This window comes from Ochotona princeps, chromosome X, assembly GCF_030435755.1.
Source record: "Ochotona princeps isolate mOchPri1 chromosome X, mOchPri1.hap1, whole genome shotgun sequence".
Classification (NCBI taxonomy): Eukaryota; Metazoa; Chordata; class Mammalia; order Lagomorpha; family Ochotonidae; genus Ochotona; species Ochotona princeps.
Genome location: NC_080865.1, coordinates 28,040,308 through 28,066,472, shown reverse-complemented (window position 1 = coordinate 28,066,472; position 26,165 = coordinate 28,040,308). Strand labels below are relative to the sequence as shown.

General features: G+C 43.3%; 1 protein-coding gene across 3 annotated transcripts; it reads left to right on the top strand.

Moving 5' to 3' along the window:
- Positions 1-21,220, top strand: PRDX4 (peroxiredoxin 4). 3 transcript variants are annotated; one of them, XM_058658819.1, is made up of 8 exons: positions 2,278-2,614; positions 6,173-6,290; positions 10,757-10,873; positions 13,320-13,442; positions 16,404-16,534; positions 17,252-17,286; positions 20,514-20,560; positions 21,109-21,220. In XM_058658819.1, the coding sequence occupies exons 1-8, from the start codon at positions 2,398-2,400 to the stop codon at positions 21,110-21,112; spliced, it is 792 nt and encodes a 263-aa protein (XP_058514802.1). In that variant the 5' UTR covers positions 2,278-2,397; the 3' UTR covers positions 21,113-21,220. The 3 variants fall into 3 exon arrangements, with proteins under 3 accessions (XP_012783232.2, XP_058514802.1, XP_004587873.2); XM_012927778.2 differs by lacking the exons at positions 2,278-2,614; positions 20,514-20,560 and adding an exon at positions 1-420; XM_004587816.3 differs by lacking the exon at positions 20,514-20,560.
- Positions 21,221-26,165: the final 4,945 nt, after the last annotated feature.

The window sequence follows — 26,165 nt, the reverse complement described above, 5'->3', positions numbered from 1 at the left end:
GTGCGTGGGAGGCAGCCCAGCAGGTCACTCTCCAGTGGGCAGCAGGTCCACTGGGACCCACAGGGTGGAGGAGGGGGTCGGTCCCTGCTGCTAGCTGGGATACCTCCTCTGAGCCCAGGGTTAAGAGGTATAAGGACGTAACGTCCTCCTCCAGCTTCCTAGTGTAGGTCCAGACTCAAGAGGCGCAGTTCACTGAGCCTGGAGACTGCCCAACAGTCACCATGGATCACCGAGGCCGACCCCGGAGTGTAGGCCTGAACCGGCTCCCTGGGCCTCAGGCCCGAGCCCCCCGGACCCCCGTCCCTCTGCATGTGGAGCAGGAGGCCAGGGAAGGAGAAGAATGGGAACGAGAGCTACCTCGGCCGAGGACTCCTACCTACAGGCCAGCAGAATGTGAAGAGCTGCCAGACGCGGTCATGGGTAAGGCCACGCTGTCCCTCTCCTGGCATAGGGGACTGGCTTCGCCCTTTTCAGCCTTTGGCCACAGCAAGCGGGGACTAGAAGGCAGAATAGCTATTGGGCGGCAGTAGGGGGAGCGACAAGTATAGCCAGGGCCAGAACCACAAACTTTCTGCGGCAAAACGTTGTTACAAGCAGTACCCTTCCGGGCGGCCTAGCAAGTGAGGGGGCGTTTTCAGGGAGGAGGTGGGGAACTAGTTAAGTGGGTGCTCGGCTCTCCTGGGGCAAATGTCAGAAACTGGGACACAGGGTCTTCTGGGACCATTTCAAGTCCTAATTTTAAAAAGTTCACACACTGAAAGAGGTGTAAGTTAGCAAACTCCGTTTGCCCGGCAGTTCCTTCTCTGCTGAAAGAAGGAAATGGCTTAAAGATGCTGCTTTTCAGGCTGGAAGCTGCTCTCCCAAGGTTTCCCAGGAGTGAACAGGGTGGTGACTAAAGAGGGAATTCAGGGGCACTAGTCCTGCAAATGGCTGCAAGGGAAAGAAGAAATGCCTGGGAGGAAAAGCAAATGCAAGCTGTTCAAAGGCAGAAAGCTTAATTTCCAATTTACGGGAGATGGCGTGGGATGGAGAGGCTTTGCAGGGCCCAACATGATTGAGGGAAGGGCCCCAAGGCATCGGGACACAGCTCTGGGGACACCTAGGGCCTGAAACCGGCTACCGGGCTTTAAAACAGTGCTTTGGTGAAGGTAAGAGGCGGCCCACCTCCAAGGCCCCGTGAAGGCTAAGGCTCCATCACTGCCAGGGACACTGGCGTAAAACTTAGAGGGAAAAGAGGACCCGGGTGGAGCCCTAGGGGAGCCAGAGGCAATGGGGCGGGTCACAGGCCTGTGACTTCACAAAGGGACCAGGGGACTCAGCCTGGGGCTGCGGGCTGCCCCGCCGGGGCGCAGTCGCAAAGGCCAGGGGCTGGGGGAGGGGAGGCCCACCCAGCAGGGAGCGGGCCTCCGTGTAGGGAATAGGGCAAAGGTCAGAAGCTGACCGAACCACCCCCCCCCCCCTCGCCGCGGTGAGAGAAAAAAGTTTTCAGCTAACTTAGCAAGCTTTGGTTTAAAAAGAGAAATGAAAACAGGTGACTTCGCGACATGTTAAAATCAAACTACTTGTTTATGCGTTCCTGTGGTGGAAGAGAGCCAACGGCTAGGGTGTTTCTGGTATTGAACGGGTTGCGAGTAGAGGGGACTGTTCCCACAAACCAATGCAGGGAAACAAACATGGAAATGCCTACTGAGTTTCCAAGTGTAACCTGCCTATCTGAATGCTTGTACCTCCCTGACCAGCAACCACGCACCGCATCGTTCCTCCCACTCTCCTGCCCGCCAGCAGCCCTCCGAACCAACAGTATAAATACAGTCAGCAATAATGCCCTCGCCGATTTCAAAACAACTCATTTCAAATGTTTCGCCCTGTATGTAGTAGCAAAAAGAGGTGACGACGTTAATTGACCCGACTGAATCATTCCACATTGTATCCCATAAAAGAAACCAGTGATGATTTGGCAACTAATGTTTAAGTGTGTTTCAAAGTAACTTTCAAAAGCATATTAGACGTACAGTTGTGGCTTTCCGAGAGAAGGCGCTCAGTGCTGAGGCTGTGAGGAAGAGGCGGGAGAAGCCAGCTGCCAGAGCGCAGAGGCGGCGGCGCGGAAGCTCAGCGAGAGCCACGCCTGGAGCCGCCCGTCCCGCGCTTGAGAGACGCGCCCCGCCTGGGCCCGCCCCACGGCGCAGGCGCACACGCTGGCTGAGGCGGAGCGAGGAGGCGGGGCCGGCGCCCTCGTGGCGGGGAGCAGGACGTGGGGGGCGGAGGCGGAGGGGCGGAGCGAGGCTCGCGCGGCCGCGCCCCAGCTCGCGCGCGGGTATCGTGCACGCGGTGGTGACTGCCTGGCGGCGGGAGAATCCAGGCTACCGCGCAGGGACGTGTTTCTGCATTCGTGTGCTCATGGAGGTGCCGCTGCAGCTGCCGGCCGCTGGCTGGAGCCCAAAGCTGCTGCTGCTGTTCCTGCTGCTGGCCGTGACTCTGCGGGACTTGGAGGCAGACGAGAGGCCCCGGACCCGCGAAGAGGAGTGCCACTTCTACGCTGGTGGACAAGTGTACCCGGGGGAAGCGTCCCGGGTATCAGTCGCAGACCACTCCTTGCACCTAAGCAAAGCCAAGAGTAGGTGGTGCTGTGGCAAGGGTTTGGGTGAGAGGTGGGGAAAGCCTGGAGACACGTGTACTCCGAGTACTTCCCGGGGGCCTAGGCTTGGGCGGCTCCCCCTGAGCTGTCTCCAGGCCCTGAGCAGGCCTGGTTCTGTCTCCTGGGAAGAGGGAGGTTGCAGAGTGACTGCGATGGGGGAAACAAGGGGTGGTTCCCGTGATCAGATTTTGGAAGCAGTAGTGGTTACTCCAAAAACCGCAGATGAAACAAAGTAGGTGACCCTAGCCCCGGGCTTTCTGGCTTCCAGGATGTTGTGCAAACTGAAACACTTCCTCAGACATCGTGCAGTGCCTTGCAGCACGTCCCATCCCTTCGCAAGTACATTCAGGGAAGAAGACTTTGAATAATAATTCACAAAAAGTTTGATCCAGTAGAGAACTGCTTAAGCACAAGGATTCGGAAGCCAAACCTTTCCCTTTTCTCTTTTTTTCTTTCTTTGTTGCATCTTATAAAGAGTATTAGAAGCCACATTCCCACAAAGCAGTGTAGTTACGGAGTAGTCTTTGTATTTCGCAGACAGGAAAAGACTGTTAACAGGGTGCGCTTTACAAGGACAGAGAAAAAAGGGAGGTTTAAAGGAACGCATTTGGGTTGATGATAAATCTCTTGGCAAATTTGCACCCTGCCAATTTGCCTTTTGATTATTTGCATTTCTGTCCAGGGTACAAAGCTAATGGCCACTTTCAGGAAGGACACGTCAGACTAAGTAGGTACTGAGGACGTTGTGGCCTGCTGCATCTGACTGCTAAGATGAGCCAAAAAGAAGTGACCTGCAGCTCTAACAGCCGCCCCTTGCTGGCTTTCCAGTAGCCTGCTTTTTCTAGGGATCATTTTATAGTCTCTAGGTGTGTAATTGGCTTTTGTGATTCAGTTACGGCATGTTCCCCTGCCAGTGTTCAGTGGGAAAGGTAATACCCAGTATTCTAAATCTCCGGGGCGAAATGCAGTGTTCTTAAGACGCGGGCTGGAGTGGGAATGATAAATGAAACTGTTGTGCCTCCTTAAACATAGGCAGCTCTTTCCTGCTAGAAGTTAACTGCTTTTGGATTTTTGTTTGTAAAAAGCCAGTCTGTTCCTTTCAAAGTCATAGTATTACACATCATATGGCGCATACATTTTCAAATACGCCTGCCAGTAAGTGTTTCCAGACATTACTTATGTCTCCCAAAGCTGCCTCTGGAAGCAGGCAAATAATAGTAACAACTTTCTTTTTTTTTTTAAAGATTTATTTATTTTTATTGGAAAGGCGGATATACAGAGAGGAGAGACAGAGAGGAAGATCTTCCGTCCAATGATTCACTCTCCAAGTGAGCACAATGGCCGGTGCTGTGCCAATCTGGAGCCAGGAGCCAGGATCTTCCTCCAGGTCTCCCACGCGGGTGCAGGGTCCCAAGGCTTTGGGCCGTCTTCAACCGCCCTCCCAGGTTACAGGCAGGGAGCTGGAAGCGGGGCTGCCGGGATTAGAACCGGCGCCCATATGGGCCCAGTAGTAACAACTTTCACTTCACCAGCAATTCTTTTAGATTTTAGGTACTTGGTACATTGTTGTATCACATGTAGGCTTATCTATAAGTAAAGATTCAATGACTTCTAATCATAAAGTAGAATACTGTGGATCAAACCCCTTCAGTAGCATGAAAACCTTCATGTTTACTGTTTCCTTTAAGAAAAGGACAGGGTAATAAGATTTAAACTTGTGTTTTTTTTTTTAAAAAAAACACTGGAAGGAAAAGTCATCAAAATGTTAATGCTTACTAAAATGACTGGGATTATTGATAAAGGAGATTTGAATATTCTATATTTCTTTGCATTTATCGGACTATTGATCTATAGCTTACATTCAGGACAGGTTTTTTTTTTTTTAAAACCTAGTGTTGTTTAAAACTCTGAATTCCTAAAGCATGTAGGAATTGCATTTATAGCTCTTGGAATGTAGTTCTTTTTATAATATTTGTTTATTTATTTATTTACATTGGAAAGGCAGATACACAGAGAAAGGAGAGACAGAGAAAGATCTTCCATGCACTGGCTCACCCCCTAAGGGGCCCCAAAGGCCAGAGCTGAGCTGATCCAAAGCCAGGAGTTAGGAGATCCCTCTGAGTCTCCCACACACAGGTGCAGGGTCTCAAGGCCTTGGGCCATCCTCCACTGCTCTCCCAGGCCACATGTGGGGAGCTGGATGGGAAGTAGAGCAGCTGGAATATGAACCAGTGCCCACATGGATCCCGGCACATGCAAGGTGAGAGCTTTAGCCACCAGGCTAAAGTATCTAGAGTGAGTATCTAGAGTGTCACCGTAACAGATTGTCACAATTATTATAACTTCTCACATGACTAGCATTTTAAGTAACATAGAAAAAACATATATACTCTGATACTTTTCTAATTTTCCCACCTGGCCCTCACCTAATCAGATCAGGATTATATATATGAGATGGGCTTAGAGCTCACGCTAAGCAATCACCCTAAGAAATTCATCTTCACTTTGTCTTTATTTTCAGAGTGACCTTAAATGTTGACTGTTATGCAAAAGCACTCGTATAAACTTTACTTTCTAGGAAACTTAAGCCAAACCTGAAAGCAAGTATTGACCTCAGTGTGTGTGATGGCTCTTGAAGAAGTAAGTGCAATGTAAATGTGTCCAAGAGAGCATGAAGATCTATTATCACAGTGTGGTGGGTAGAGTTACAGTATGTCCTTACATGACAGTGACAGAAAGTATTCCATTTCACTTGAACCCCTTTCAAGATGGGAGGGAAGGGGTGGTCTCCTTTCAAAGCCCTCTGGGCAAATTATCCCACTGGCCAGAGATTGTTACCCTCCTGGCCTGATGGATTTGCAGAGTTCCCCCTCAACTTTAGCCTCATCCACACTAGGTTCCCCCCCTGTGTACCTGAGAAGCCGGATAAACCATGTTAGTACATCTAGTAGACCACCATTAGAGAAAGGAAAATTCTTGAAACGTAGGCAAGTCAATAACTCAGCAGGACTAAAGAATCCAGTCGGATTTCAGGTAGGGATGGAATGTAGGGGGTCACAGTGAGCCTGTGTAGAAAAAGTCTTTTCACTAACCAACAAGTGAAAGTTAGCATTTCTGCTGCGGACACTGGTAATGAACCACACTAGATTGAGCAGTACTTGGTTGTAACTATCGCAGTTGAAGCACAGACGCTGTCATGTCATGTAGGTTATTGAAGGTATCTGGAAATGTTATTATATTTATTTTTATATTAGGTAGTTATTAGATCACCGCCAAAGCTTATAAAAAAGAACATGTATACTCTGCAGTTGGGGTTTTTAAGTTACTAATTGCATCTCACTGTAATCGGTTTCCTTTGTATTTCTATGTATTTTGAATTCAGTAGCACAGTTCTAGGAAGTCTGTGTGCTTCACCAGACTCCCAAGAGGTCCAAAGGTTGACAAGCCCTGATTTTAGCAATTTTTCTGAAGGTTTCCATCTGCCAGTTTGCCAATATTTTCAGCATTTATAGAACATCATGTCTTTTTCTTTCTTAGTTTCCAAGCCAGCACCTTACTGGGAAGGAACAGCTGTGATAAATGGAGAATTCAAGGAGCTCAAGTTAACTGATTACCGTGGAAAATACTTGGTTTTTTTCTTCTACCCACTTGATTTGTAAGTAGGACATGTAAATAGCAGCCCTGAGAACCTTGGTCTTTACCATTCATTATGCAAAAACAGCAACAGAAATTCTTGTATTCAGCTCTTAATTCTTAGAAAGGCAAGCTGACATGAGAAATTTATTCTGAGTGATAATATCTACCATATTATCATAACCCATTGTATGGAAAACGTTATACTTATATCTGTATAATTGTGTTATCATGATGTGATTAGAGCCAAGCTACAATATCTTCATTAAGTATTTCTTATTACGGTAAGAAAGTGGACTGGTGATATTTTAGGGAGCATGTAATAGGAAAAGTTATGCTATAATTATGTATGTTTGTTACTTAGATAAATAAGTCATTTTCTGCAATTAACTAGAATTTTACCATTTTTATATTTTGTTGAATCTTGCTTTCCTGGGATTGAACTATTTTCCTGAAAATACTGTGTCCTGCTTAAGGAATACTACCTATTAATATAATTTATAGCAATTGTTGGGGATTTCTTAACTCTGACAGTGAGGCATTTTTATAGATGTTGAGAGAAAGTCTTAGAGCTTAATCACACTAAGTATTAGATTTTATTTTTAAAAACACTATTTTGAGTAATTTTCAAATCACATGAAAGTGAACTAAGACCAAAAGCAAAAGACAGTTACCCCCAACTTTTATCTTTTCTTTCTCTGAACTCACTTTTTGGCTTCAAAAACCAAGTAGAAAATTCCTCTATCTTTGTGATGCTGTACCTTTTTTTCCAGTAGGACTTATCTAGAGCTATATAGCTATTTTAAGGTCATTTCTATAGGTTATTTTTTTATTTTATTTTAAGATTTATTTATTTTGGGCCGGCGGCGTGGCCTAGTGGCTAGGGTCCTCGCCTTGAATGCGCCGGGATCCCATATGGCTGTTGGTTCTAATCCCGGCAGCTCCACTTCCTCTCTATCTCTCCTCCTCTCAGTATATCTGACTTTGTAATAAAAATAAAATAAATCTTTTTTTTAAAAAAAGATTTATTTTATTTTTACTGGGAAGGCAGATTTACAGAGAGAAGGAGAGACAGATCTTCCATCCAGATATTCACTCTTCAAATGACCACAACAGCCAGAGCTGAGCTGATCCAAAGCCAGGAGGCAGGAGTTTCTTCCAGGTCTCCCACGCAGGTACAGGGTCCCAAGTCTTTGGGCTGTCCTCCACTGTTTTCCCAGGGTACAAACAGGGAGCTGGGTGGGAAGCAGAGCAGCCTGGACACAAACCAGTGCCTCTATGGGATCCTAACACTTACAAGGGGAGAATTGGCCAATTGAGCCATCACGCTGGGCCCTCTAGGTTATTTCTAAGCTAGGGCCAACAAATTTACATAAAGGGTCAGAGAGTAAATAAAATATTTTAGCTATGTAGTAATCTATATACAGATACTGAACATTACCATGGTAGCACAAAAGCAATATAGACAATACATAAATGAATGGCTGTTGCCGTGTTCTGTTGAAATGTACCCACCAAAAAACAAGTAGGATGGAAAAATATGGAGTGTGAGCCAAAGTTACCAGCCCCTGCCCTAACCAAAATAGGAAAAATTCCTCTAAGTATTAGTATACTTAAACTAAAACAGGTTATGAATCTGTATATTGGAAGTCTTAAATTACTAAGAACTTGTGGTTCTTTCTAATCAACTTACACTGTAATTTGACTAGCCAAAAATATAACTCAATTTCTAATAGAAACCAGAAGTAGAACTCTTGGTATAGAAAATGATAGTCCTTCTAAATTCATGTTGCTGTAAAATCAGAAAGTTAAAATGTAAGTGAAGTGTATATAACACTAGCTCAAATTTTGAAAAACATCTAACATAATAGAAAAATAGGCTCTGTGTTTCTCTGGTGTTATTTAAAACTCTGTAACAAGAAACATACTCAATTTTATCCAATGGTACTTTCTATGTCCTGTGCAGCCAGAAACTATACCTCATGTCATCATCCTCATCTTGTCAGAAGAGCATGCTTAGAAACTAATCTGTAGGGCAGTGTTTTTTTTAAATAGGTTCTTTTTTTTTTTTAAAGATTTATTATTATTGGAAAGCTGGATATAAAGAGAAGAGGAGAGACAGAGAGGAAGATCTTCCATCCGAGGATGATTCACTCCCCAAGTGAGCCGCAGCGGCTGGTGCTGCACCGATCCGAAGCTGGGAACCAGGAACCTCCTCCAGGTCTCCCACACGGGTGCAGGGTCCCAAAACATTGGGCCGTCCTCCACTGCTTTCCCAGGCCATAAGCAGGGAGCTGGATGGGAAGTGGAGCCGCCTGGATTAGAACCGGTGCCCATATGGGATCCCGGGGCTTTCAAGGCGAGGACTTTAGCCGCGAGGCCACGCCTCCGGGCCCAGGGCAGTGTTTTTAAAATTGTAGCAGGGACTTCTTCATTTAGTGAGTTCCAGCAAACATCTTAAAGAACTGGGTTGTTAACCACACTTCAGCAGCAGGGCATAAGGTAGCTGCTAACTTCTGTGCCTGTGTGAGCCTGACTGGGACTAGTTAGAGATGAAAACATTCTGAGCACTTCCCACAATACGCAAGGGGACAGTAACAAATATAACCCTTCAGTCTCCTGTCGGAAATTTTTCTTTACCGAGAGATGGGGCAAATGTGCCACTGGTTAGTGTTTCTTGGGATGATAGGAAAGAAAGCAGAGGCTGACCATTCCTTTAGAAAATGTTGAAAATTACAAGCCCAAGATCCCAGGTGATCCTAGATTCACAGTGTCTGCTTGCTCTTGACAGTGCTATATAGTTGTACAACTGAAACATTTCAGGTGCCATATTAGGGCCACATACAATAGCCTAGGGGCTAAAGTCCTCACCTTACATGCACTGGGATCCTATATGGGCGCCAGTTCGTGTCCCAGCTACTCCACTTCCCATCCAGCTCTCTGCTTGTGGCCTGGGAAAGCAGCCGTGGGACCCTGCACCTGCATGGGGGACCCATAAGAAGCTCTTGGCCCCTGACTTTGGATCGGCTTAGCTTTGGCCATTTCAGCCACTTGGGGAGTGAACCAGCGGATGGAAGATATTTCTGTCTGTACTTCTGTGTAAAGCTGCCTTTCCAATAAAAATAAGTCATTTTTTTTTTTTTTTTACTTTTCTTGCATTAAAAAAATTTTTTTCATGATGTTTGATCATTGTTTCCAGATTTTCTTTTTGCTTCTTCCTGTATCTGGGGGAAAGGGAGAGAGAAAGGGAGAAACTGCACCAGGCATCCCAACCGCATCAGTACCTGGGGATGAGGGATGGCCACCTGCTGTCATCCTAGACCCACAGTGTGGAGCATGCTCCAAGGGTTCTGCTTAAGTACTTTCAATAGTTCTGAAGTGCTGTTGATTTAGTTGCTCCAAAGATGAGGAAATCCTTGCAAGGTCCAGTGGCTGACACAGTCCACCTTAGAGTCTCCATTTGCTGAGATATTTGTTGTTAATGCTTGGCTGGGGTAGTTGTCCAATTTGTTCTGTCCTCCTTCCTCTGCTATGGTACCGATGTCCTCTGTAGACCCCACTAAACTGCTGTATGTTCATCTGGGCATGCTGTCCACTACCCCATCTAAGCCACTGAGGAGGCCCAGCTCTGACACTTGCACTCTCCAGTCAGACCACAGATACTGTGATTCTGTCCATGGTTGGAGTTCTGAGTCCAGTGGTTCACTTGGGGGGTGTTCTGAGTTGGGGGATGTTTGATTCTACCCATGGAGTTCTGAGTCTAACGGTTCAGTTGCAGGGGGAAAGCCCTTAATGCTTTCTCTCTTTTATTGTTTTCCGTAATAGTTTTGTAGGTTTAGGGGTTCCTCCCTTCCCTTTTCCCCCTCCTCCCATTTGTCCCCATGTTATCTTTTTTGACTGACTCATGGTATAAGACACATTTTTCATGGCCATTTTTTCATATATGTCTTTATGTACATACACACACAAGTTGAATAACATTCAGTCCAAATGTACCAGCACACCCAGGCCTATTGTTAAAATACCAAATAAACATCCACACTAAATGGCAAATAGCCACTTTCTGAATTCTAAGTTAAGGTTGTTTAAGGTTATTTTGCATATCACATAAATGTATGATATATATGTGTGATGTCTGTTCACATCTTTTACTTTTTAAAATGTTGGTTGGAACTCACTAAACTAGGTTAAGGCATCCCTACTGCAATTTTTAAAACACTGCCATACATAAAGTTTTCTAAACACGCTGCTCTGACGACATGAAGGTGGTAGGGTAAAACACCTGGCTGCAGCACGGGACATGTAAAGTACTGTCAGAAAATGCAGGGCTTGCTGTTTAAGACTGTTCTGTCTAGAAAATGTGTGTATATAAATTGGTTCTAAACATCAAATTTTGTATACTAAAGATGTTTGTAAAAAATTAAATCATTTGGAAGTTCACATATATGCTTATTTTGAGAATACTAATTTTTTTTTTTTAACTTTCAGCACATTTGTGTGTCCAACTGAAATTATCGCTTTTGGCGACAGAATTGAAGAATTCAGAGCCATAAATACTGAAGTGGTGGCATGCTCCGTTGATTCACAGTTCACTCATTTGGCCTGGTCAGTAAGTCTGTGGGGGAAAAGATGGAATTTACTCTTACATCATGGGAAGATAACTTTTTAAATTCAAGTATTTATTTATTTACTCCTTTATTTACTCCAAAGGCAGAGTTGCAGAGAGATCTTGCATCCACTGGCAACGTCTCAACGGCCACAAGGCAAAGGGCTGACCCAGGCCAAAGCCAGGTTCCACACATGTATGTGTGATTCCAGACACTTGGGCCACCTTTCACTGCTTTCCAGGCCAATTAACAGGGAACTTGATCAGAAACAGAGTAGCTGGGACATGAATGAGTGCCCAAATAGATGGCTAGCATCTTAGCCAACAGATCAACCTGCTATGCCATGACACCAGTCCCAGAAAAGTAATTAACATATCATTAATCAATTAGAGGGTAGATGCATCTGCTAGTGTTAAAGATAACTACTGGTTCAATAAAATTATGGTGGAAAGACTTAAGAATTTTATAGGACATTTTGGGGACAGCATTGTGGAGTAGTGGGTTAGCTGCCACCTGTAATGCAGCCTGTGTCATTGAGTAGTGGGTTAAACTGCCACCTACAAAGCCAGCATCCTGTATAGATGCTAGTTTGAGTTCCAGCTGCTCCATTTGTGATCCAGTTCCCTGCTCATGCCTGGGAAAAGCAACAAAAGATGACTCAATTGTTTGGACCATGTGGGAGATACAGAAAAAGCTACTGGCTCCTGTCTTCATCCTGACCCGACAGCAGCCATTGCAGATATCTGGGTTCGAATGAAACAGCAGATGAAAGCTCTCTGTCTCTCCCTCTCTGTAACAGTGATAATAAATCAAGAAATAAATCTTTAAAAAAATTTATAGGACATTTCAGAATTGAGGGGAGGGGATTGACATCAATGACTTCTACAATAAAAACACTACATTACATGATTATTAACGTAAATTGAGTAACTTTAAACTTCTTGAAATTAATTTCATTAATCCTGAAAACATGTTCACCTAGTTGTGAAGAAGTGCAAATTGAAATTGTAAGATGTTAAGAGAAGTCATTTTCCCCTATCTGATTCGCCAAGATTGACGAGACTGAAGAAAATGCGTGTTCTGTTGCCAAAGGTGGGAAGATATAGAACTCAGTTGGTCCAGCATTTCTACAAAGCAGACAGGCTTTCTAGTAAAATGAAATGTACACACAGTTGTGAATTTCACATTACAATGTCTGCAGTTTTATGCTGAAAATGTTGCTCATGGTAGAGGACATTTAGAAGCATTTTGGTTTTACAGCTTAACTTCTAAGTTACTGAAGTTACAAATTCAAAGCATGATTTTTTTCTCTATTTACAGTTTTTATACACATGCACGTACATGAGTATATGAAAATTTTTAATTTACTAGGGTGATAGAATTTAGTTAAATTCCCTTAAGTTATTTTAAAATTCAGTTGTATATTTAATATATTTTATTTCCGTTTAAATATCTGTTTTCAAACTTTCCCAAGTTCTTATATGCTGTATTATCTTAAACACTTTAAATAATGCAAGTATACAATATTTATATAAACATATTGTAAAACTATATGCCTAACTTGCTTCATGGTTCCTATAGTAATTCTAAATTCTTCAAGGATTAAAATGCATGCCCACTAAGGAAAAAGTTACATCATCCCAAATAATTTGGGATTCCTTTCCCCAGTAAACTTGGGGGGAGCTATCTTCTCAACTGCATAGTTCTTCATATCAACCTGAGATTTCTATTTGGCTTTCAGAACTGGGGCTGGAGCTGCCTCTTCCTGCTTGTTAGCTGCTCTGTTAATGCCATCCCTTTGGGACACCGGCCAACAGCCCATTTTTCAAGTTAGATAAAAGCACTTGAAGATTGATGCAGCTTGTAACTTCCTTGCGTTTCTTTGTCTCACAAAATATTAAAATGCTATCCACTTCTATCCTGCCTCTCTCTCAAACGAGTTCTAAAGTCGTGCTTAGGACAACGCTTGGCCTTGGACCTATCAACTGCACTGATAGAAATTCATCAGACAAACGTACAGTGATGACAACATAAGGGGTCTTCAGAAAGTTCATGGAAATTTTTGAACTTCAAACTTTTCTGCACCAAAATAAAACCAGTTTTTGAATCCATTTTACATGAACAGTTTGAAGGACCTGTTTACAAGGACATTTCCAGCAGTGTTTATCAAAGGGAAAAAGATACAGTTTAAATACCTGTCACTAGAGATTAAAAAAATATAGTCATGTCCATGCATTACAAACATAATTTTATATAAATATTTAGTGCTCAAAGGATATCAATATTATCATTAAAGAGGGGGAGAAGTAAAACAGCAAGGACATAAGCCTGTTTTTATTAGAATGTGTGTTTTTCTGTAAGCATGTACTAATGGAGAAAAAGAATTGACTTTTAATATCTACCATTTCCTTAGCTCTGAGAGGCATGTATTCTGTTTGTTACAGGATTAATACCCCTCGAAGACAAGGAGGACTTGGGTCAATAAAGATTCCACTTCTCTCAGATCTGACCCATCAGATCTCCAAGGACTATGGCGTTTATCTGGAAGACTCAGGCCACACTCTCAGGTATCTTTTGGTGGGTTTATATTGTGATGAAACCAAATGTTTATAATCCTCCTTGAAATGGATATTACTGGTGAATTAGGAGATACAAGCTTTCATCAAGAAATAATTTGCTCTATTTGCAAAAATGTAGAAACGTTAGTTTAATTGCTAGTGTCCTACTTTAAACTATATTAGTGTCATAGACTAGTTAGAAGATCATTTAGAGGCCTTAGACCAACCCTGTCAATTTACAGATAAATTAGATGCCTAGAGTTCCGTGAAATTAGCCAGTTACATAATTAGTTAATGACAGAGCCAAAACTTGAACCCAGCTCCTCCAGCTCCTTGTGCATGTCTTTTTCAAAATAATCCCAGTAATTTTTTCTAAATATAAATATAATATTTTAGTAAATTTGTGGGAAAGACCTATTTTACCCAGCAGCTCTCTCTTGGGTTACTTGAGCTAACATGCTAACAGGATTCTCTGGTAGAAAAAAGGAAATATTGGACTAAAATGTAATTTTATAATTATAATTATACTGATTTTGCAGTGCCAGTAGGTTTTTTCAGTCTTTCATGTGAACATGTCTTTTAAATGTATTTAAAAGAAATGTATTTTAAAAGACATGTTCACATAAAATGCATTTTAAATCCTATTTCTTTATAATTGGTTTGAGATGTAATTCAGATACAATACAGTTCACCCATTGAAAGTATCCTATCGAGGGTGCACACTTAATGTAACTGTAAGATGTTGGTCTAGACACCCATGTTCCATGTCAGAGCAACTGGCTCCATTCCCAGATCTAGCTTCGGGCTCTTGCTTCCTGCTAATGCAGACAGAGAAGCAGCAATGATAACTCAAGTAGCTGGTCCCTGTCGCCCATGTGGGAAGCTTAAATTGAGTGCCCGGCTGTGGCCTGGCCCACCCCAGACATTGCAGGCATTTGGGGAGTAAACCAGTAGATGGAGGAACCTGCAAACCTTCTCTCTCTTTTTTTTTCTCTCTCTCTCATACACACATATACACACTCTCACACTTTTTCTCTCTCACACACACATAAATAAATACAAAAATAAAAAATTTTAAAAGTATACAATTCCTTGGTTATCAGCGTATCTACGGAAGTGTGCAACTATCATTGGTTGGTTGGTTGGTTGGTTGGTTGGTTGGTTGGTTTTTTGAGAGGCAGATCTCATCCATGGGTTCTCTCCCCTGGCTTTTTAGAACAACCGGGACTTGATTTGACAGCTGAAGCCAGGAGGTGGGCCTTCCATCCAGATCTCCCAAGTGCTTGGCAGAAGCTCAGATCTTGAGCCAAAACCTCTACCTCCAAGGGTCTGCATTAGGAGGAAGGGACTGAGCCAGGAATCCAACTCAGATGCTCCACTAGAGAATGCAGACGTCTTAGCCGCTAGGCTAAAGGCTCACCCAATTATTCAACTTTAGAACATTTTCATTACTTTTAAGAAGAAATCCCCAATGTGTTAGTAGGCACTCCCTGCTTTCTCCAACCCCATTCCCTCAGCCTTGGGCAACCATTAATCTCCCTTATGGCTCAGCAGTTGCCTCTTTTGGACATTTCTTGTAAATGGAATCCTACAAAATGTTATTTAATTACTACTCTCTTTCCCTCAAGATTCATCCATACTATGCTATATATCACTGCCAAGTTTTTCCTTCTGTACTTAACAAGTCCATAATGTTTTTTTAAGATTTATTTATTTCCATTAGAAAGTCAGATTTACAGAGAGAAAGATCTTCCATAATGCTAGTTCACTCTTCAAGTGGCTGCAGTGGCTGCAGCTGAGCTGATCCAAAACCAGGAGCCAGAAGCTTCTGGGTCTCCCCCGCAGGTACAGGGTCCCAAGGCTTTGGGCCATCTTCAACTGCTTTCCCAGGTCACAGGCAGGGAGCTGGATGGGAAGTGGAGCAGCTGGATATGAACTGGCGCCCATATGGGATCCCAGTGGATGCGAGGCAAGGATTTTAGCTACTAGGCTACTATGTCAGACCCTGCTTTCTGTTTTATAAAATATTTTAACTCCTACAGAATAAATGGGCCACTACAAAGACTGTGGTAGTTTTTTTAAAAGATGTATTTTATTTATTTGAAAGAATTGCAGAAAGAGAAACATGAAAGAGAAATCTCCTATCCCCTAGTCCACTGCTCAAATAGCTGCAATGGCCTGGGCCAAGCTGAAGCCTGGAACTCCTTGCAGGTCCCCCATGTGGATGCAGGGTCCCAAGGCTCTGGGCCATCCCCTACTGCTTTTCTGCATTAGCAAGGAAGCAAAGCAGAGCAGAGCAGCTGAGACTTGAACCAGCACTCATATGGGATGCTGGAATTGCAGGTGGCTTCTAACATGCTGTACCACAACACTGACCCCTAAAGTCAGGTTATCGTAAGTAAATAATGATACAGTACATTTCATAATGAAAAGCAAAATTTTAAAACTATCTTTTAACAGTGCTAATCCTAAATTTACATGGTAGATGGGGGTACCGGGATGTATGAATGTAGACAGGTGTATGTAAACAAGTAGTGTTGTTGGTTCAGTATAGAATCCTGTGTGAATGATACAGGAATTCACATGCACAGATAGCTGTCTTCACTTGGGGCCAGCTCCATAGCATAGTAGGTTGGGCTTCTGCCTGTGGCGTCAGTATTGCAGACAGGCACCAGTTCAGGTCACAGCTGCTCCACTTCCCATCCAGCTCCCTGCTTGTGGCCTGGGAAAGCAGTCGAGGATGGCCCAAAACTTTGGGACCCTGCACCCACATGGGTGACCTGGAAGCAGTTCCTGGCTCCTGTCTTCAGATCGACTCAGCTCCAGGTGTTGCAGCCATTTAGGGAGTAAACCAGCAAATGGAAGACCTTTCTCTCCATCTCTCCTCTCTGTAACTCTGTCTTTCAAAATCTTTAAAAAAAAAAAAACAACCAGAAATGGCCTCACCTCTACTGTTCTTGTGCTTTCCAGAGGGCTCTTCATCATCGATGACAAAGGAGTCCTAAGACAGATTACTCTGAACGACCTGCCTGTGGGTAGATCAGTGGATGAGACACTGCGTCTGGTTCAAGCATTCCAGTACACCGACAAGCACGGAGAAGGTACCCTTCCTTGATGTTTTAGTGTGACAGCTAACGGCATAATTAGTTTTTATCATTAAAGTAATTTGTGCAGTTCCAAAATCTTCCAGTTGATTTCAAATTACTAGACTTGTTTAGCAGACCAAGCAGTTAAAATGATTTTAACAAAAATCATTAATTAGTATAGTTGGCTTATTGAATAAGATGCAAAAATATTCATTGTTTCTATCATGCTTTTGACTAAGATCAAAGAGAAAATTGGATTTTTTTTAAATAACATAATCTTGAGAGTTACACAGTATCATAATGCTAATCAGTTCATCCTTTTACTCCAAGCTTTGGCAATAGCTAAATTGGAAAGTAAGATTTTGCCAAATTAAAACACGTTTCTCTTAAAAATGTCAGTTCCTGGGTCAGGGTGCATCCTTGCATTTGTTTTGGACAAACACAAACGGTGGCTTTGGTCCACAACTCTGTAGGATACGTGGGCAGGCATGCCTACTAGAAGTTAGTAGAAAGTCAGCGGAACTTTGGCCAGCCTTATTAAGAGGACATTCAACTTGCTTTCTTACATTGTAAGTGTAACTGAACATAACTGGTCGTAAGCACTTAGTAATCTGAAAATGCTCTTAGCAATACAGTCTCTACTTTTACATGGAAACAGAGTAACTCAAGAGTTTCTAAAGAGAACTGGACTATTTTTAACACACTGTCTTTTCTGATTTTTGTTCCTTTTAGTCTGCCCTGCTGGCTGGAAACCTGGTAGTGAAACAGTAAGTCATATCGATTTTTCTGCTAATGGGGTGAGTGGAACCAAGAAAGCCAACCTGTGGATAGTCTTTCCCGTGTGCTAGAACGGCCGTGACACTGAGTCAGGTAGAAGCCATTGAGTACACACACCCTCAGGACTCCAGGAAAAGCTGCTCAAACTGGAAAAAAGCAGAACAGAGTTTAAGGCTATGAGTTGAAGCTAAGTATTCAGGGAAACAAAAGGAAAAAGAAAGATTAAGTTTAGAGGTCACATATGGAATTTAATTAACACTGAAAGTAAATTTCTCCCCTTAGTCACTTGAAGACAAAGGATTGAAATAGGTCTACTCTTTCATTTAGGGAGGCTGCATTGTTTATAAGCAGTCTCTGACGTAGTCTGTCTCCAGAAGACAATTTACAAACTTAATTGAATCTGATTTTTTTCAGACTTTTATTTATTTGAAAGACAATTACAGAGAGAGAAAGAATATTCTGTCCGCTGGTTCACTCAAAAATGGCTGGGGCTGAGCCAGGCCAAAGCTGGGCCCTGAATCTTTTCTTTAATAGCATGGGTACCTTCTAAACACTGCTGCGCCACAAGTGAAAGTTACCTGCAAGGCCAGCCGTGGCAGGTTCCAGTTCTAGCTGCTCCACTTCAGATGCAGCCCCTGTTTATACTCCTGGGACAACAGTGCACAATGGCCCAGGTGCTTGGAGCCCCGTACCTGCGTGGGAAACCCGGAAGAAGCTCCTGGCTCCTGGCTTCACACTCCATTGCCACCATCTAAGGAGCGGAGCAGCAGATTGAAGATCTCTCTGTCTCTCTCTCTCTCTGTATCTCTGCCTTTCAAATAAGTAAATAAATCCTTTAAAAATAAAATTGAAAGAAATTGAGAGCTCTACACAAACTGTAATTAGGAAATTGAGAAATACTACAGCATTAGAGGAAGACATCATTATCTTCGATTAGTCGGGAAATATAGCTCCTAAGACTACTTCCTTAGCAAATGAAAATAAAATTTACTGTTGGTCGGCCCAGCGCAGTAGCCTAGCGGTTAAAGTCCTTGCCTTGCACGTGCCAGGATCCCATATGGGCGCCGGTTCTAATCCCGGCAGCCCCACCTGCCATCCAGTTCACTGCCTGTGGCCTGGGAAAGTAGTCAAGGATGGCCCAAAGCCTTGAGAGCCTGTATCCGCATGGGAGACCTGGAAGAGGTTCCTGACTCCTGGCTTCAGATTGGCACAGCTCCAGCTATTGTGGCCACTTGGGGAGTTAATCAATGGATAGAAGATCTTTCTCTCTGTAGATCGGATTTTCTAACAAAAATTAAATTTTTTTTTTTTTTTTTTTTTTTTACTGTTGGCCACAATCAGAGGTAAAACTGCACTAACTTGTTTGCCTTCTTGTTCCTGGAGCATGCTAAGCTACTGCCTGCTTCAGTGCCTTTGTCCTGGATGTTCTGTCTACTGTTCTGTGCAAGACTGGCTCACTGTTTTTTTTTTTAAGATTTATTTATTTTTATTACAAAGTCAGATATACAGACAGAAGGAAAGAAAGAGAGGAAGATCTTTCGTACGCTGATTTACTCCCCAAGTGGTCACAGCAGCCAGAGCTAAGCCCATCCAAAGCCAGGAGCCGGGAGCCTCTTCCAGGTCTCCCATACAGATGCAGGGTCCCAAGGCCTTGGGCCATCCTTGACTGCTTTCCCAGGCCACAAGCAGGGAGCTGGATGGGAAGTGGGGCTGCCAGGATTAGAACCGGTGCCCACATGGGATCCTGGTGCATGCAAGGCGAGGATAGCCACTGGGCTGCTGCTCTGGGTCCTGGCTCCCTCTTTCCATTCATCTTTCAGCTCAAATGTTGACTCAGAACTTCCTCGCCACTTCATCCCCACCCCATGTACCCCTTCAACCCATTTTTAAAAGTAGAATGAGGGTAGTCTTTTAGCCCGGCAGCGAAAACACTGCTGGGATGACCATATCGCACATCGCGTGTCTGGTTGGCAGTCCCAGCTCTGCCTCCCAACACCAGCCTCTTGCTAACAAAACAGCCCGTGACAGCTGAAGACTTGGGTCCCTGCCACCCACATAGGGAACCTGGGTTCACTGCCTGGGCCCTGCCTTCAGCCTGGCTCTGACCATTAGTGTCACTGAGAGAATCAGCCAGCAGACAGGGGAACACTGTCACTCACACACTTTCTTTTGCTTTTCTGTCTCACTTGCACATGTTCTCTCATGCACTGTCTGAAACAAAAACTGGTAAGCGTAAAGACAGAATTAAAACACAGCTCTAACGGTGGAGACTGCTCACTGTTAAATAATTGCTTTTTAAGCCAACAGCTTCTGATTCATATTTCTACCTGCCTACACAATCAATAAATGTAAACTATACTAACAGCTAATCTATAATTGAAAGTACCTTTACTGCCTAACTTCACAATCCTTTTGAGATCTGTCAGATCTGTGTAGAGAGCAAAATTGATAGTGTAACATTAACTCAATCTTGAAAGCACAGCTGTTTGGCAAACAATCAGAAACTGATTTAAAGTTAGTGGATTACAATGATTATAGTATGCTTATGATATATATATATATATGTTATAGATATATAAAAATAGATGTCTTTTATGCATAATTAGCAAGTAAAATAGTTAACGTGAAGCCAAATTCTATTACAAAATGTTTTAAGTCTAATAACTTTCTAAGATTATGATACTCTTTTTTTTTTTTTTAAGACTTACTTATTTGAAAGGCAGAGTTAAGAAACAGATCTTCCAGCTGCTGGTTCATTCCCCAAATGGCTGCACCTCTTGGAGCTGGTCCAGTTGTGTTGGATCATCTTCCGCTGCCTTCCCAGCTGCATCAGCAAAATCTGGATTACAAGTGGAGCGGCCACAATTCGAATCAGTGCTCATGCCAGATGCCAGCGTCATAAGCAGCAGCTTAACCTGCACTGCAGTGCCGGCCTGGCTATGGTGCTTTTAAGGAGGGCACTTTATCTTTTACAGTGTTCATCCATTCACTGAACAGTTCCTGAAGACAATGCTTGATGGAGTTTTTAAAGGCTTTTTGGTTTTTGGCTTTTTACTCTAGTTTGAGACTCAAGAAAACTGCATTCTGGGCCTCCCAAAACTTCGTTGGTTAAACCCTTAGTGAATATACTACCCCCTTTCCAGGTTATCTAATCAGCAAATGACTTAAAATGCATTACCATCTGTAGCCATGCTCTCAATATGTTTGATTTAACTAGATCAAACCTGAAGATGCCATGAAAGCCTGGTGGCCAAGAGAAGAGCTGTAAGTAAATTTGGGGGTGCTTGAGTACAGATACTCATTTTTTAGGTAACTTATTTGCTTTGTGGGACAGCTGAGATTAATAATTAGGACAAATCTGCTTTTCTATATATTATATATTTTGATATATTCAAAATCATCTCTGGGGGCCGGCAGTGTGATACAAGAGGTTAAAGCACTGCTCCCAACACTGACATGCCACAGCTGCATGCCAGTTCGAGTGCTTGCTGCTCCACTTCTGTCTGAGCCAGCTCCCTGCTTGTGGCCTGGGAAAGCTGCAGGTAATGACCCAAGTCCTCAGGACCCTGCACCCATGTGCGAGACCCGGATGGAGTTCCTGACCATTTTGAGAAACGAACCAACAGATGGAAGCTCTCTGCTTCTGTCTGTCCCTCTCTCTGTTGTGTTCTGTTTTTCAAATAAATGAGTCTTCCCAAAAAAATCTTCATCATTTTAAGGCAAGAAATAAGAAACTAATATCGAATTACCACTGATATATATGTTGGCTTTTAAGATGAATAATTGTTTTTTTTTATGTTTTATTTTAACAGATAATCCCAGATCCAGCTGGAAAACTGAAGTATTTCGATAAACTAAATTGAAAATACTTCCTCAAGTCATGGTGCTTGAACATCCTCAATAAAGAACACCAATCCACTACCACCTTGTGTTCCAGGAGTAATTATTTAGAGAACATAAAAATCATGTTACAACCCAGATATGAAGTGTTCAAAGCAAACACTGATGTCAAAAGAGAAGTGTTTACCCTCTGTCAGAATGAATGCAACTAGCAACAGCAATGACTAACATTTATGAAGTGCATGCCTTATAGTACTGATTGCATTATGTTAGATATACTCTTTTGTTTAGTACAGAAACTTTTTTTTTTCACAAATGAGGGGAAAAAAAATGATGCTCAAATAAATTGTCCAAGATCAGACAAATGGCTAGAAAAGATAAAAGCTGACTTTGAACCCAAACAAGCTAATTCTATCTTCTGAGCTCACAAGGCTGTGCTGTGCTCAGCGCCTGGCACCTTTGAAAGCAGCAGTAGTAAGCAAGTTGAGTGCAGTCACCTTCCGCAGCATTGGCTAGGGAGAGCTCGTGCCATGGCCCACTGCCCTTGTCTCTTTTCTCTAAACTTGTGTTTTCAACTTGTACCAAATGTGTAAGTAGCCACTGATATTTTTATATTCAACAAGTAAAAGTTGAATCAGTAAAGCAAAGCTGAACTCCAGTGCTACTTCATCGTATCTGCCACCCCAAAATGACAGCACTGTGCTATATAACTGAAGAAACTGGTGCATCCCATCCTGTCTTGAATGCTGATCTCCCTTTACTCACAGGAAGCCCTGCTCCCCAGGGAAGGCCACAGCTAGAAGTGCTGGGGATTTTCTTGGTCTCCCAGCTCAAAACAAATGGGAGGTTTCTGGTGGTGGGCATTTGTAGGCAGATGTGAAAAACTGACTGCCGTTTATAGCCTTTTTTCCACAGCGAGCAATATCCCAAATGCTAGCTTAAAGTACAAGTTTTAAAAACCAACCTGTTAGTGAACTTGAAGACTAACAAATTTGTGGTGATCTTGTCAATCAATAACATCCAGTGTAATTGGAATCTTGTTCTCCGATTTCCTCTTTGCAATCTGAAAAGTACAAAATTTTTACTTATGCAATGAGTTTGTACCCCTTGGATTGATGCTTTCCCAGCCTCTTTCCTGTTCTTGTTAGGTTTATGCACAAGAAGGGCAGCTACTTTGAGATCCGCTCAGAAAAGCTGGTCATTCATCTTTCAACATTTGGCAGCTTTTGATCACCTACTCTTAAATCCTTGGCTTATACCAGTGACCAAACAGCAAATTTCTTCCCTCAAGATGCTTACTGTGTGAATACTGTAGCAGACGCTAGTTGTGTAGTGATGTCTTTGTACTTACAAAGAAGTGAAAATATACAGCTCACTTTGTTTCATATCAATCAGGTGATAAAACTAGCTTATGAATAAAAGGTCAATTAAAGAGTCACATAGAGAGAGACCTTCCATACACTGTTTCACTCCCCAGATAGCTGCAACAGCCAGATTGGACCAGGCCTCTCACATGGACAGCAGGTGCCCAGGTTCTTGGGCTACCTGCTGCTACATTTCCCCAGGCAATTAGCAAGGAGCTGGATCAGAAGTAGAGTAGCTGGGACACCAGTATCCACATGAGATGCTGGTATCTCAGGCAGCACCTTGAAGTGCTAAGCCACTGTACCACAATGCCTCAATTACACCCTACAGGTAACCTTGAATAGGCATTTACAATATGCGCAAGACATACTCTCTTCCTCTCCTGGCAGGATGAGTCCCAGCCTGTGATCCAGCTCCCAAAATATGACTGTCAACATAAGGTAGGGGAGAGTTTTTTTTTCCCCTATGGGACATGCTGATATGTGAGGGTGTGGTTGCCAAAACCAAGGAGTGTTATGGCACCTGGTGAGCAGGGGCTATGCACCCTGCAGTGTGAGGGCTAGCCCAACAAGAAGACCCTGACCTGAGATGTCAGTAGTGGGAAGGCTGAGAAACTGCCCGAGACAGAAGTGCCAGCAGACTGAGGAAGGTATGGGATGAGTACGGTGTAGTAGCTACCTGTGCAGCAGGAGGCCAGAACCATGCCACGATCAGCTGAGCTTAGCCAGAGTCCAGGGTGATGAGAAGTTTCTGAGGAATGCATTAAGCAATGTTTTTCCAGTGCATTAATACGTAGCATCTGTGATTCCCTGCTTCTCTGTTAAATTTCTGGTCTTTTGGTAGATATTTCTACGTCCTTGAACTTCCCAATGTTTGTGGGCAATCACTCAGAAATCTCCCCAGAATTGCAGACTAGGGATTCCCCAGACCGCACTTATATACCTCCATCGCATCTTCTCTGTCCAAGGTGCTTCAAACCCTACAACATAAACTCCCTCCCCCTCTTTTGTTCTTAAACACATTGCTGCTCTTTCATTAATTAGTGAGATTTTTTTTTATATCCTAACCCCTAACCCCAGAAAAAAAAAGTATACTAAGCAATGAAATATCTTTGAACACATGGTTTTAATATGGAAAATATAACAAGTACATAGTTATGTTAATATGTTAACATAAACATACTCCCCTATACATACGCAAACACTTCTATCAGTGCACTAAAACGTTTTACCTAATTTTTAAAAAAGAAAGTTTGGGCTGGCATTGTGGCACACTGAGTTAAGCTACCGCCTGATACCAGTCTCCTATGTAAGTGCTGGTTCAAGTCCCAGCTGCCATGTTTCTGATCCAGCTCCCTGCAAATGTGCCTGGGAAGATCGCAAAAGTGCAAAGACTTGGGCCAATCCCACCATGTGAGAGACCCGGATGGAGTTCCTGGCTCCTAGCTCAGTCTGGCCCAGCCACTGCCCTGGAGCTGTCTGTGGAGTAAACCAGCAATTGAAAACTGTCTCCCTTTCTCTGTAACTGTGCCTTTCATATAAGTAAATAAGTTTCTCTTAGAATTTATTTTTATTGGAAAGGCAGAGTTACAGAGAGAAGGAGATACAGAAAGATCTTCCATTTGCTGGTTCACTCCTCGAATGGCTGCAACAGCAGGAGTTGAGCCAGTTCGAAGCCATAAGAATTCCTCTGGGTCTCCCATGTGAGTGCAGGGTCAGTCCCAAGGCTTTGGGTCATCTTCTACTATTTTCCCAGACCACGGGCATGGAGCTGGATCAGAGGTGTAGCAGCCGGAAAACCAATGCCCACATGGGATCTCAATGCTTGCAAGGTGAGGACTTAGCCATTGAGCCATCGTGCTAGGCCCAAAATATTTTTAAATCCTGAGGCTTAAGTTTGTGATTTTTTTCAGCTAGCAAATTCAAAGCCAACTCAAACAGCTACATTCGCCTACCTCATGCATTTATTCATAAAGCATTTATTACCTACCCATGTGCAAGTTACTTTGTTAAGAGAAGGTGAAAGGACGAGAGGCAATTTGAATTGTTCCAATAAGCTTACAGTAACAAAAATGAAACCAGGGGCTGTCACTTGGCACAGTGATTAACCTTCCATTTAGGAACCATGCATTCCGTATCAGCATGCCTGGGTTCAAACCCACCTCTGCTAGGCTCCGGCTGGTCTTCCTCTCTCACAACAATCTGCTACGAAATGGCACACACTGTAGAGCTGATTGGCTAGGATTAGGAGCCCAGTGTGTGCTCAAGCTGAGACACGAGTTAAGAATTAACTTCAAGTCCTGGCCATCTGTGCTGTTCAGCAACGACAGCAGACACAGGATTTTCAAGTTCTCTGTTAAAGGGAGTGCGCTGCACTACAATGCAAAGACCACAAGGTGGCACTCAGCACATGGAAACCCAACAGTGACTTGCCAAAATGGGCAGCACCTTTACAGGCTGTACTCAGTAAAGTAAATCATAAGGCCATCTACAGCCACCTTTGTAAAAAAAAAAAAAAAAAAAAAAAAAAAATCCCCAAAACATATACTAAAATAGTCTCTTCAGTGATCTCTGACTCCCCCACTACCTCTCACTCTACACAGAAATCAGGTCCAAGCAGAAGGAAGATCTAAATTAGACATAAAACTATCAAGCGCACACACACACAAAGATACTGGGAAGCACCACAAGACGGGGGCATAAGCAAGGATTCCTTAGATAATCTCCAAAAGCACAGGCAGCGAAATCCAAAATAGACAGAGGATTATATCAAACCAAGGTGCTTAATAAAATCACAGAGGATGGTTTTAGTGGGCTAAGCTGCAGCCTGCAATGCTGCAATCCCATATGCACATGGGTGCACTGCCCAGCTGGCACCACTTCCAAAGCAGCTCCTTGCTAATGACGGGGAAAAGCAGTAAATGTGGGCCCACGTGCTTGGGCCCCTGCACCCATGTGGGACACTTAGAAGAAGCTCCTGGCTTTCACATAGCCTGATCCTGGGCACTGCAGGCATTCAGGGAGTGAATCAGTGGATAGAAGATTTCTTTCCTTTTCTTTCTCTCTCTCTTACTCTGTCTTTCAAATAAATAAATATTTCTTTCAAAAAACAAGGAAATAATGAACAGTAAAATGATAACCAACAGAATGGGAGAAAATATTTCTAAACTATGCATCTGATAAAGGATTAAAAACCAGGACACATCAGAAGTTCCAAAAACCACAACAATAACAACAACAACAACAAAAGACACAAACAGCTCAGTTTAAAAATAGACAAATGGGCTCAGTGTGGTAGCCTAGTGGCTAAAGTCCTCCCCATGCACACACCAGGATCCCATATGGGTGCCAGTTTGTGTCCTGGCTGCTCCACTCAACATCCAGCTCCCTGCTTGTGGCCTGGGAAAGCAGTCAAGGACAGCCCAAAGCCTTGGGACCTGCACCCACATGGGAAACCTGGAAGAGGCTCCTGGCTTCAGTTTGGCGCAGCTCTGGCCATTGCGGCCACTTCGGGAGTGAATCAATGGACGGAAGATCTCCCTCTCTGTCTCTCCTCCTCTCTGTATATCTGACTTGCAATAAAAATAAACAAATCTTTAAACAATGGACAAATGATCTGAACAGAAATTTCTTAGCATCAAAAACTACAAATGGGGCCTGATATG

Excerpts from the sequence above, each read along its gene's own strand:
- PRDX4 (XM_004587816.3), top strand. The coding sequence starts at position 2,398 with ATGGAGGTGCCGCTGCAGCTGCCGGCCGCTGGCTGGAGCCCAAAGCTG. Across the intron at positions 6,291-10,756 it reads TTCTTCTACCCACTTGATTT|CACATTTGTGTGTCCAACTG; the intron begins GTAAGTAGGACA and ends TTTAACTTTCAG. Across the intron at positions 10,874-13,319 it reads CAGTTCACTCATTTGGCCTG|GATTAATACCCCTCGAAGAC; the intron begins GTCAGTAAGTCT and ends TGTTTGTTACAG.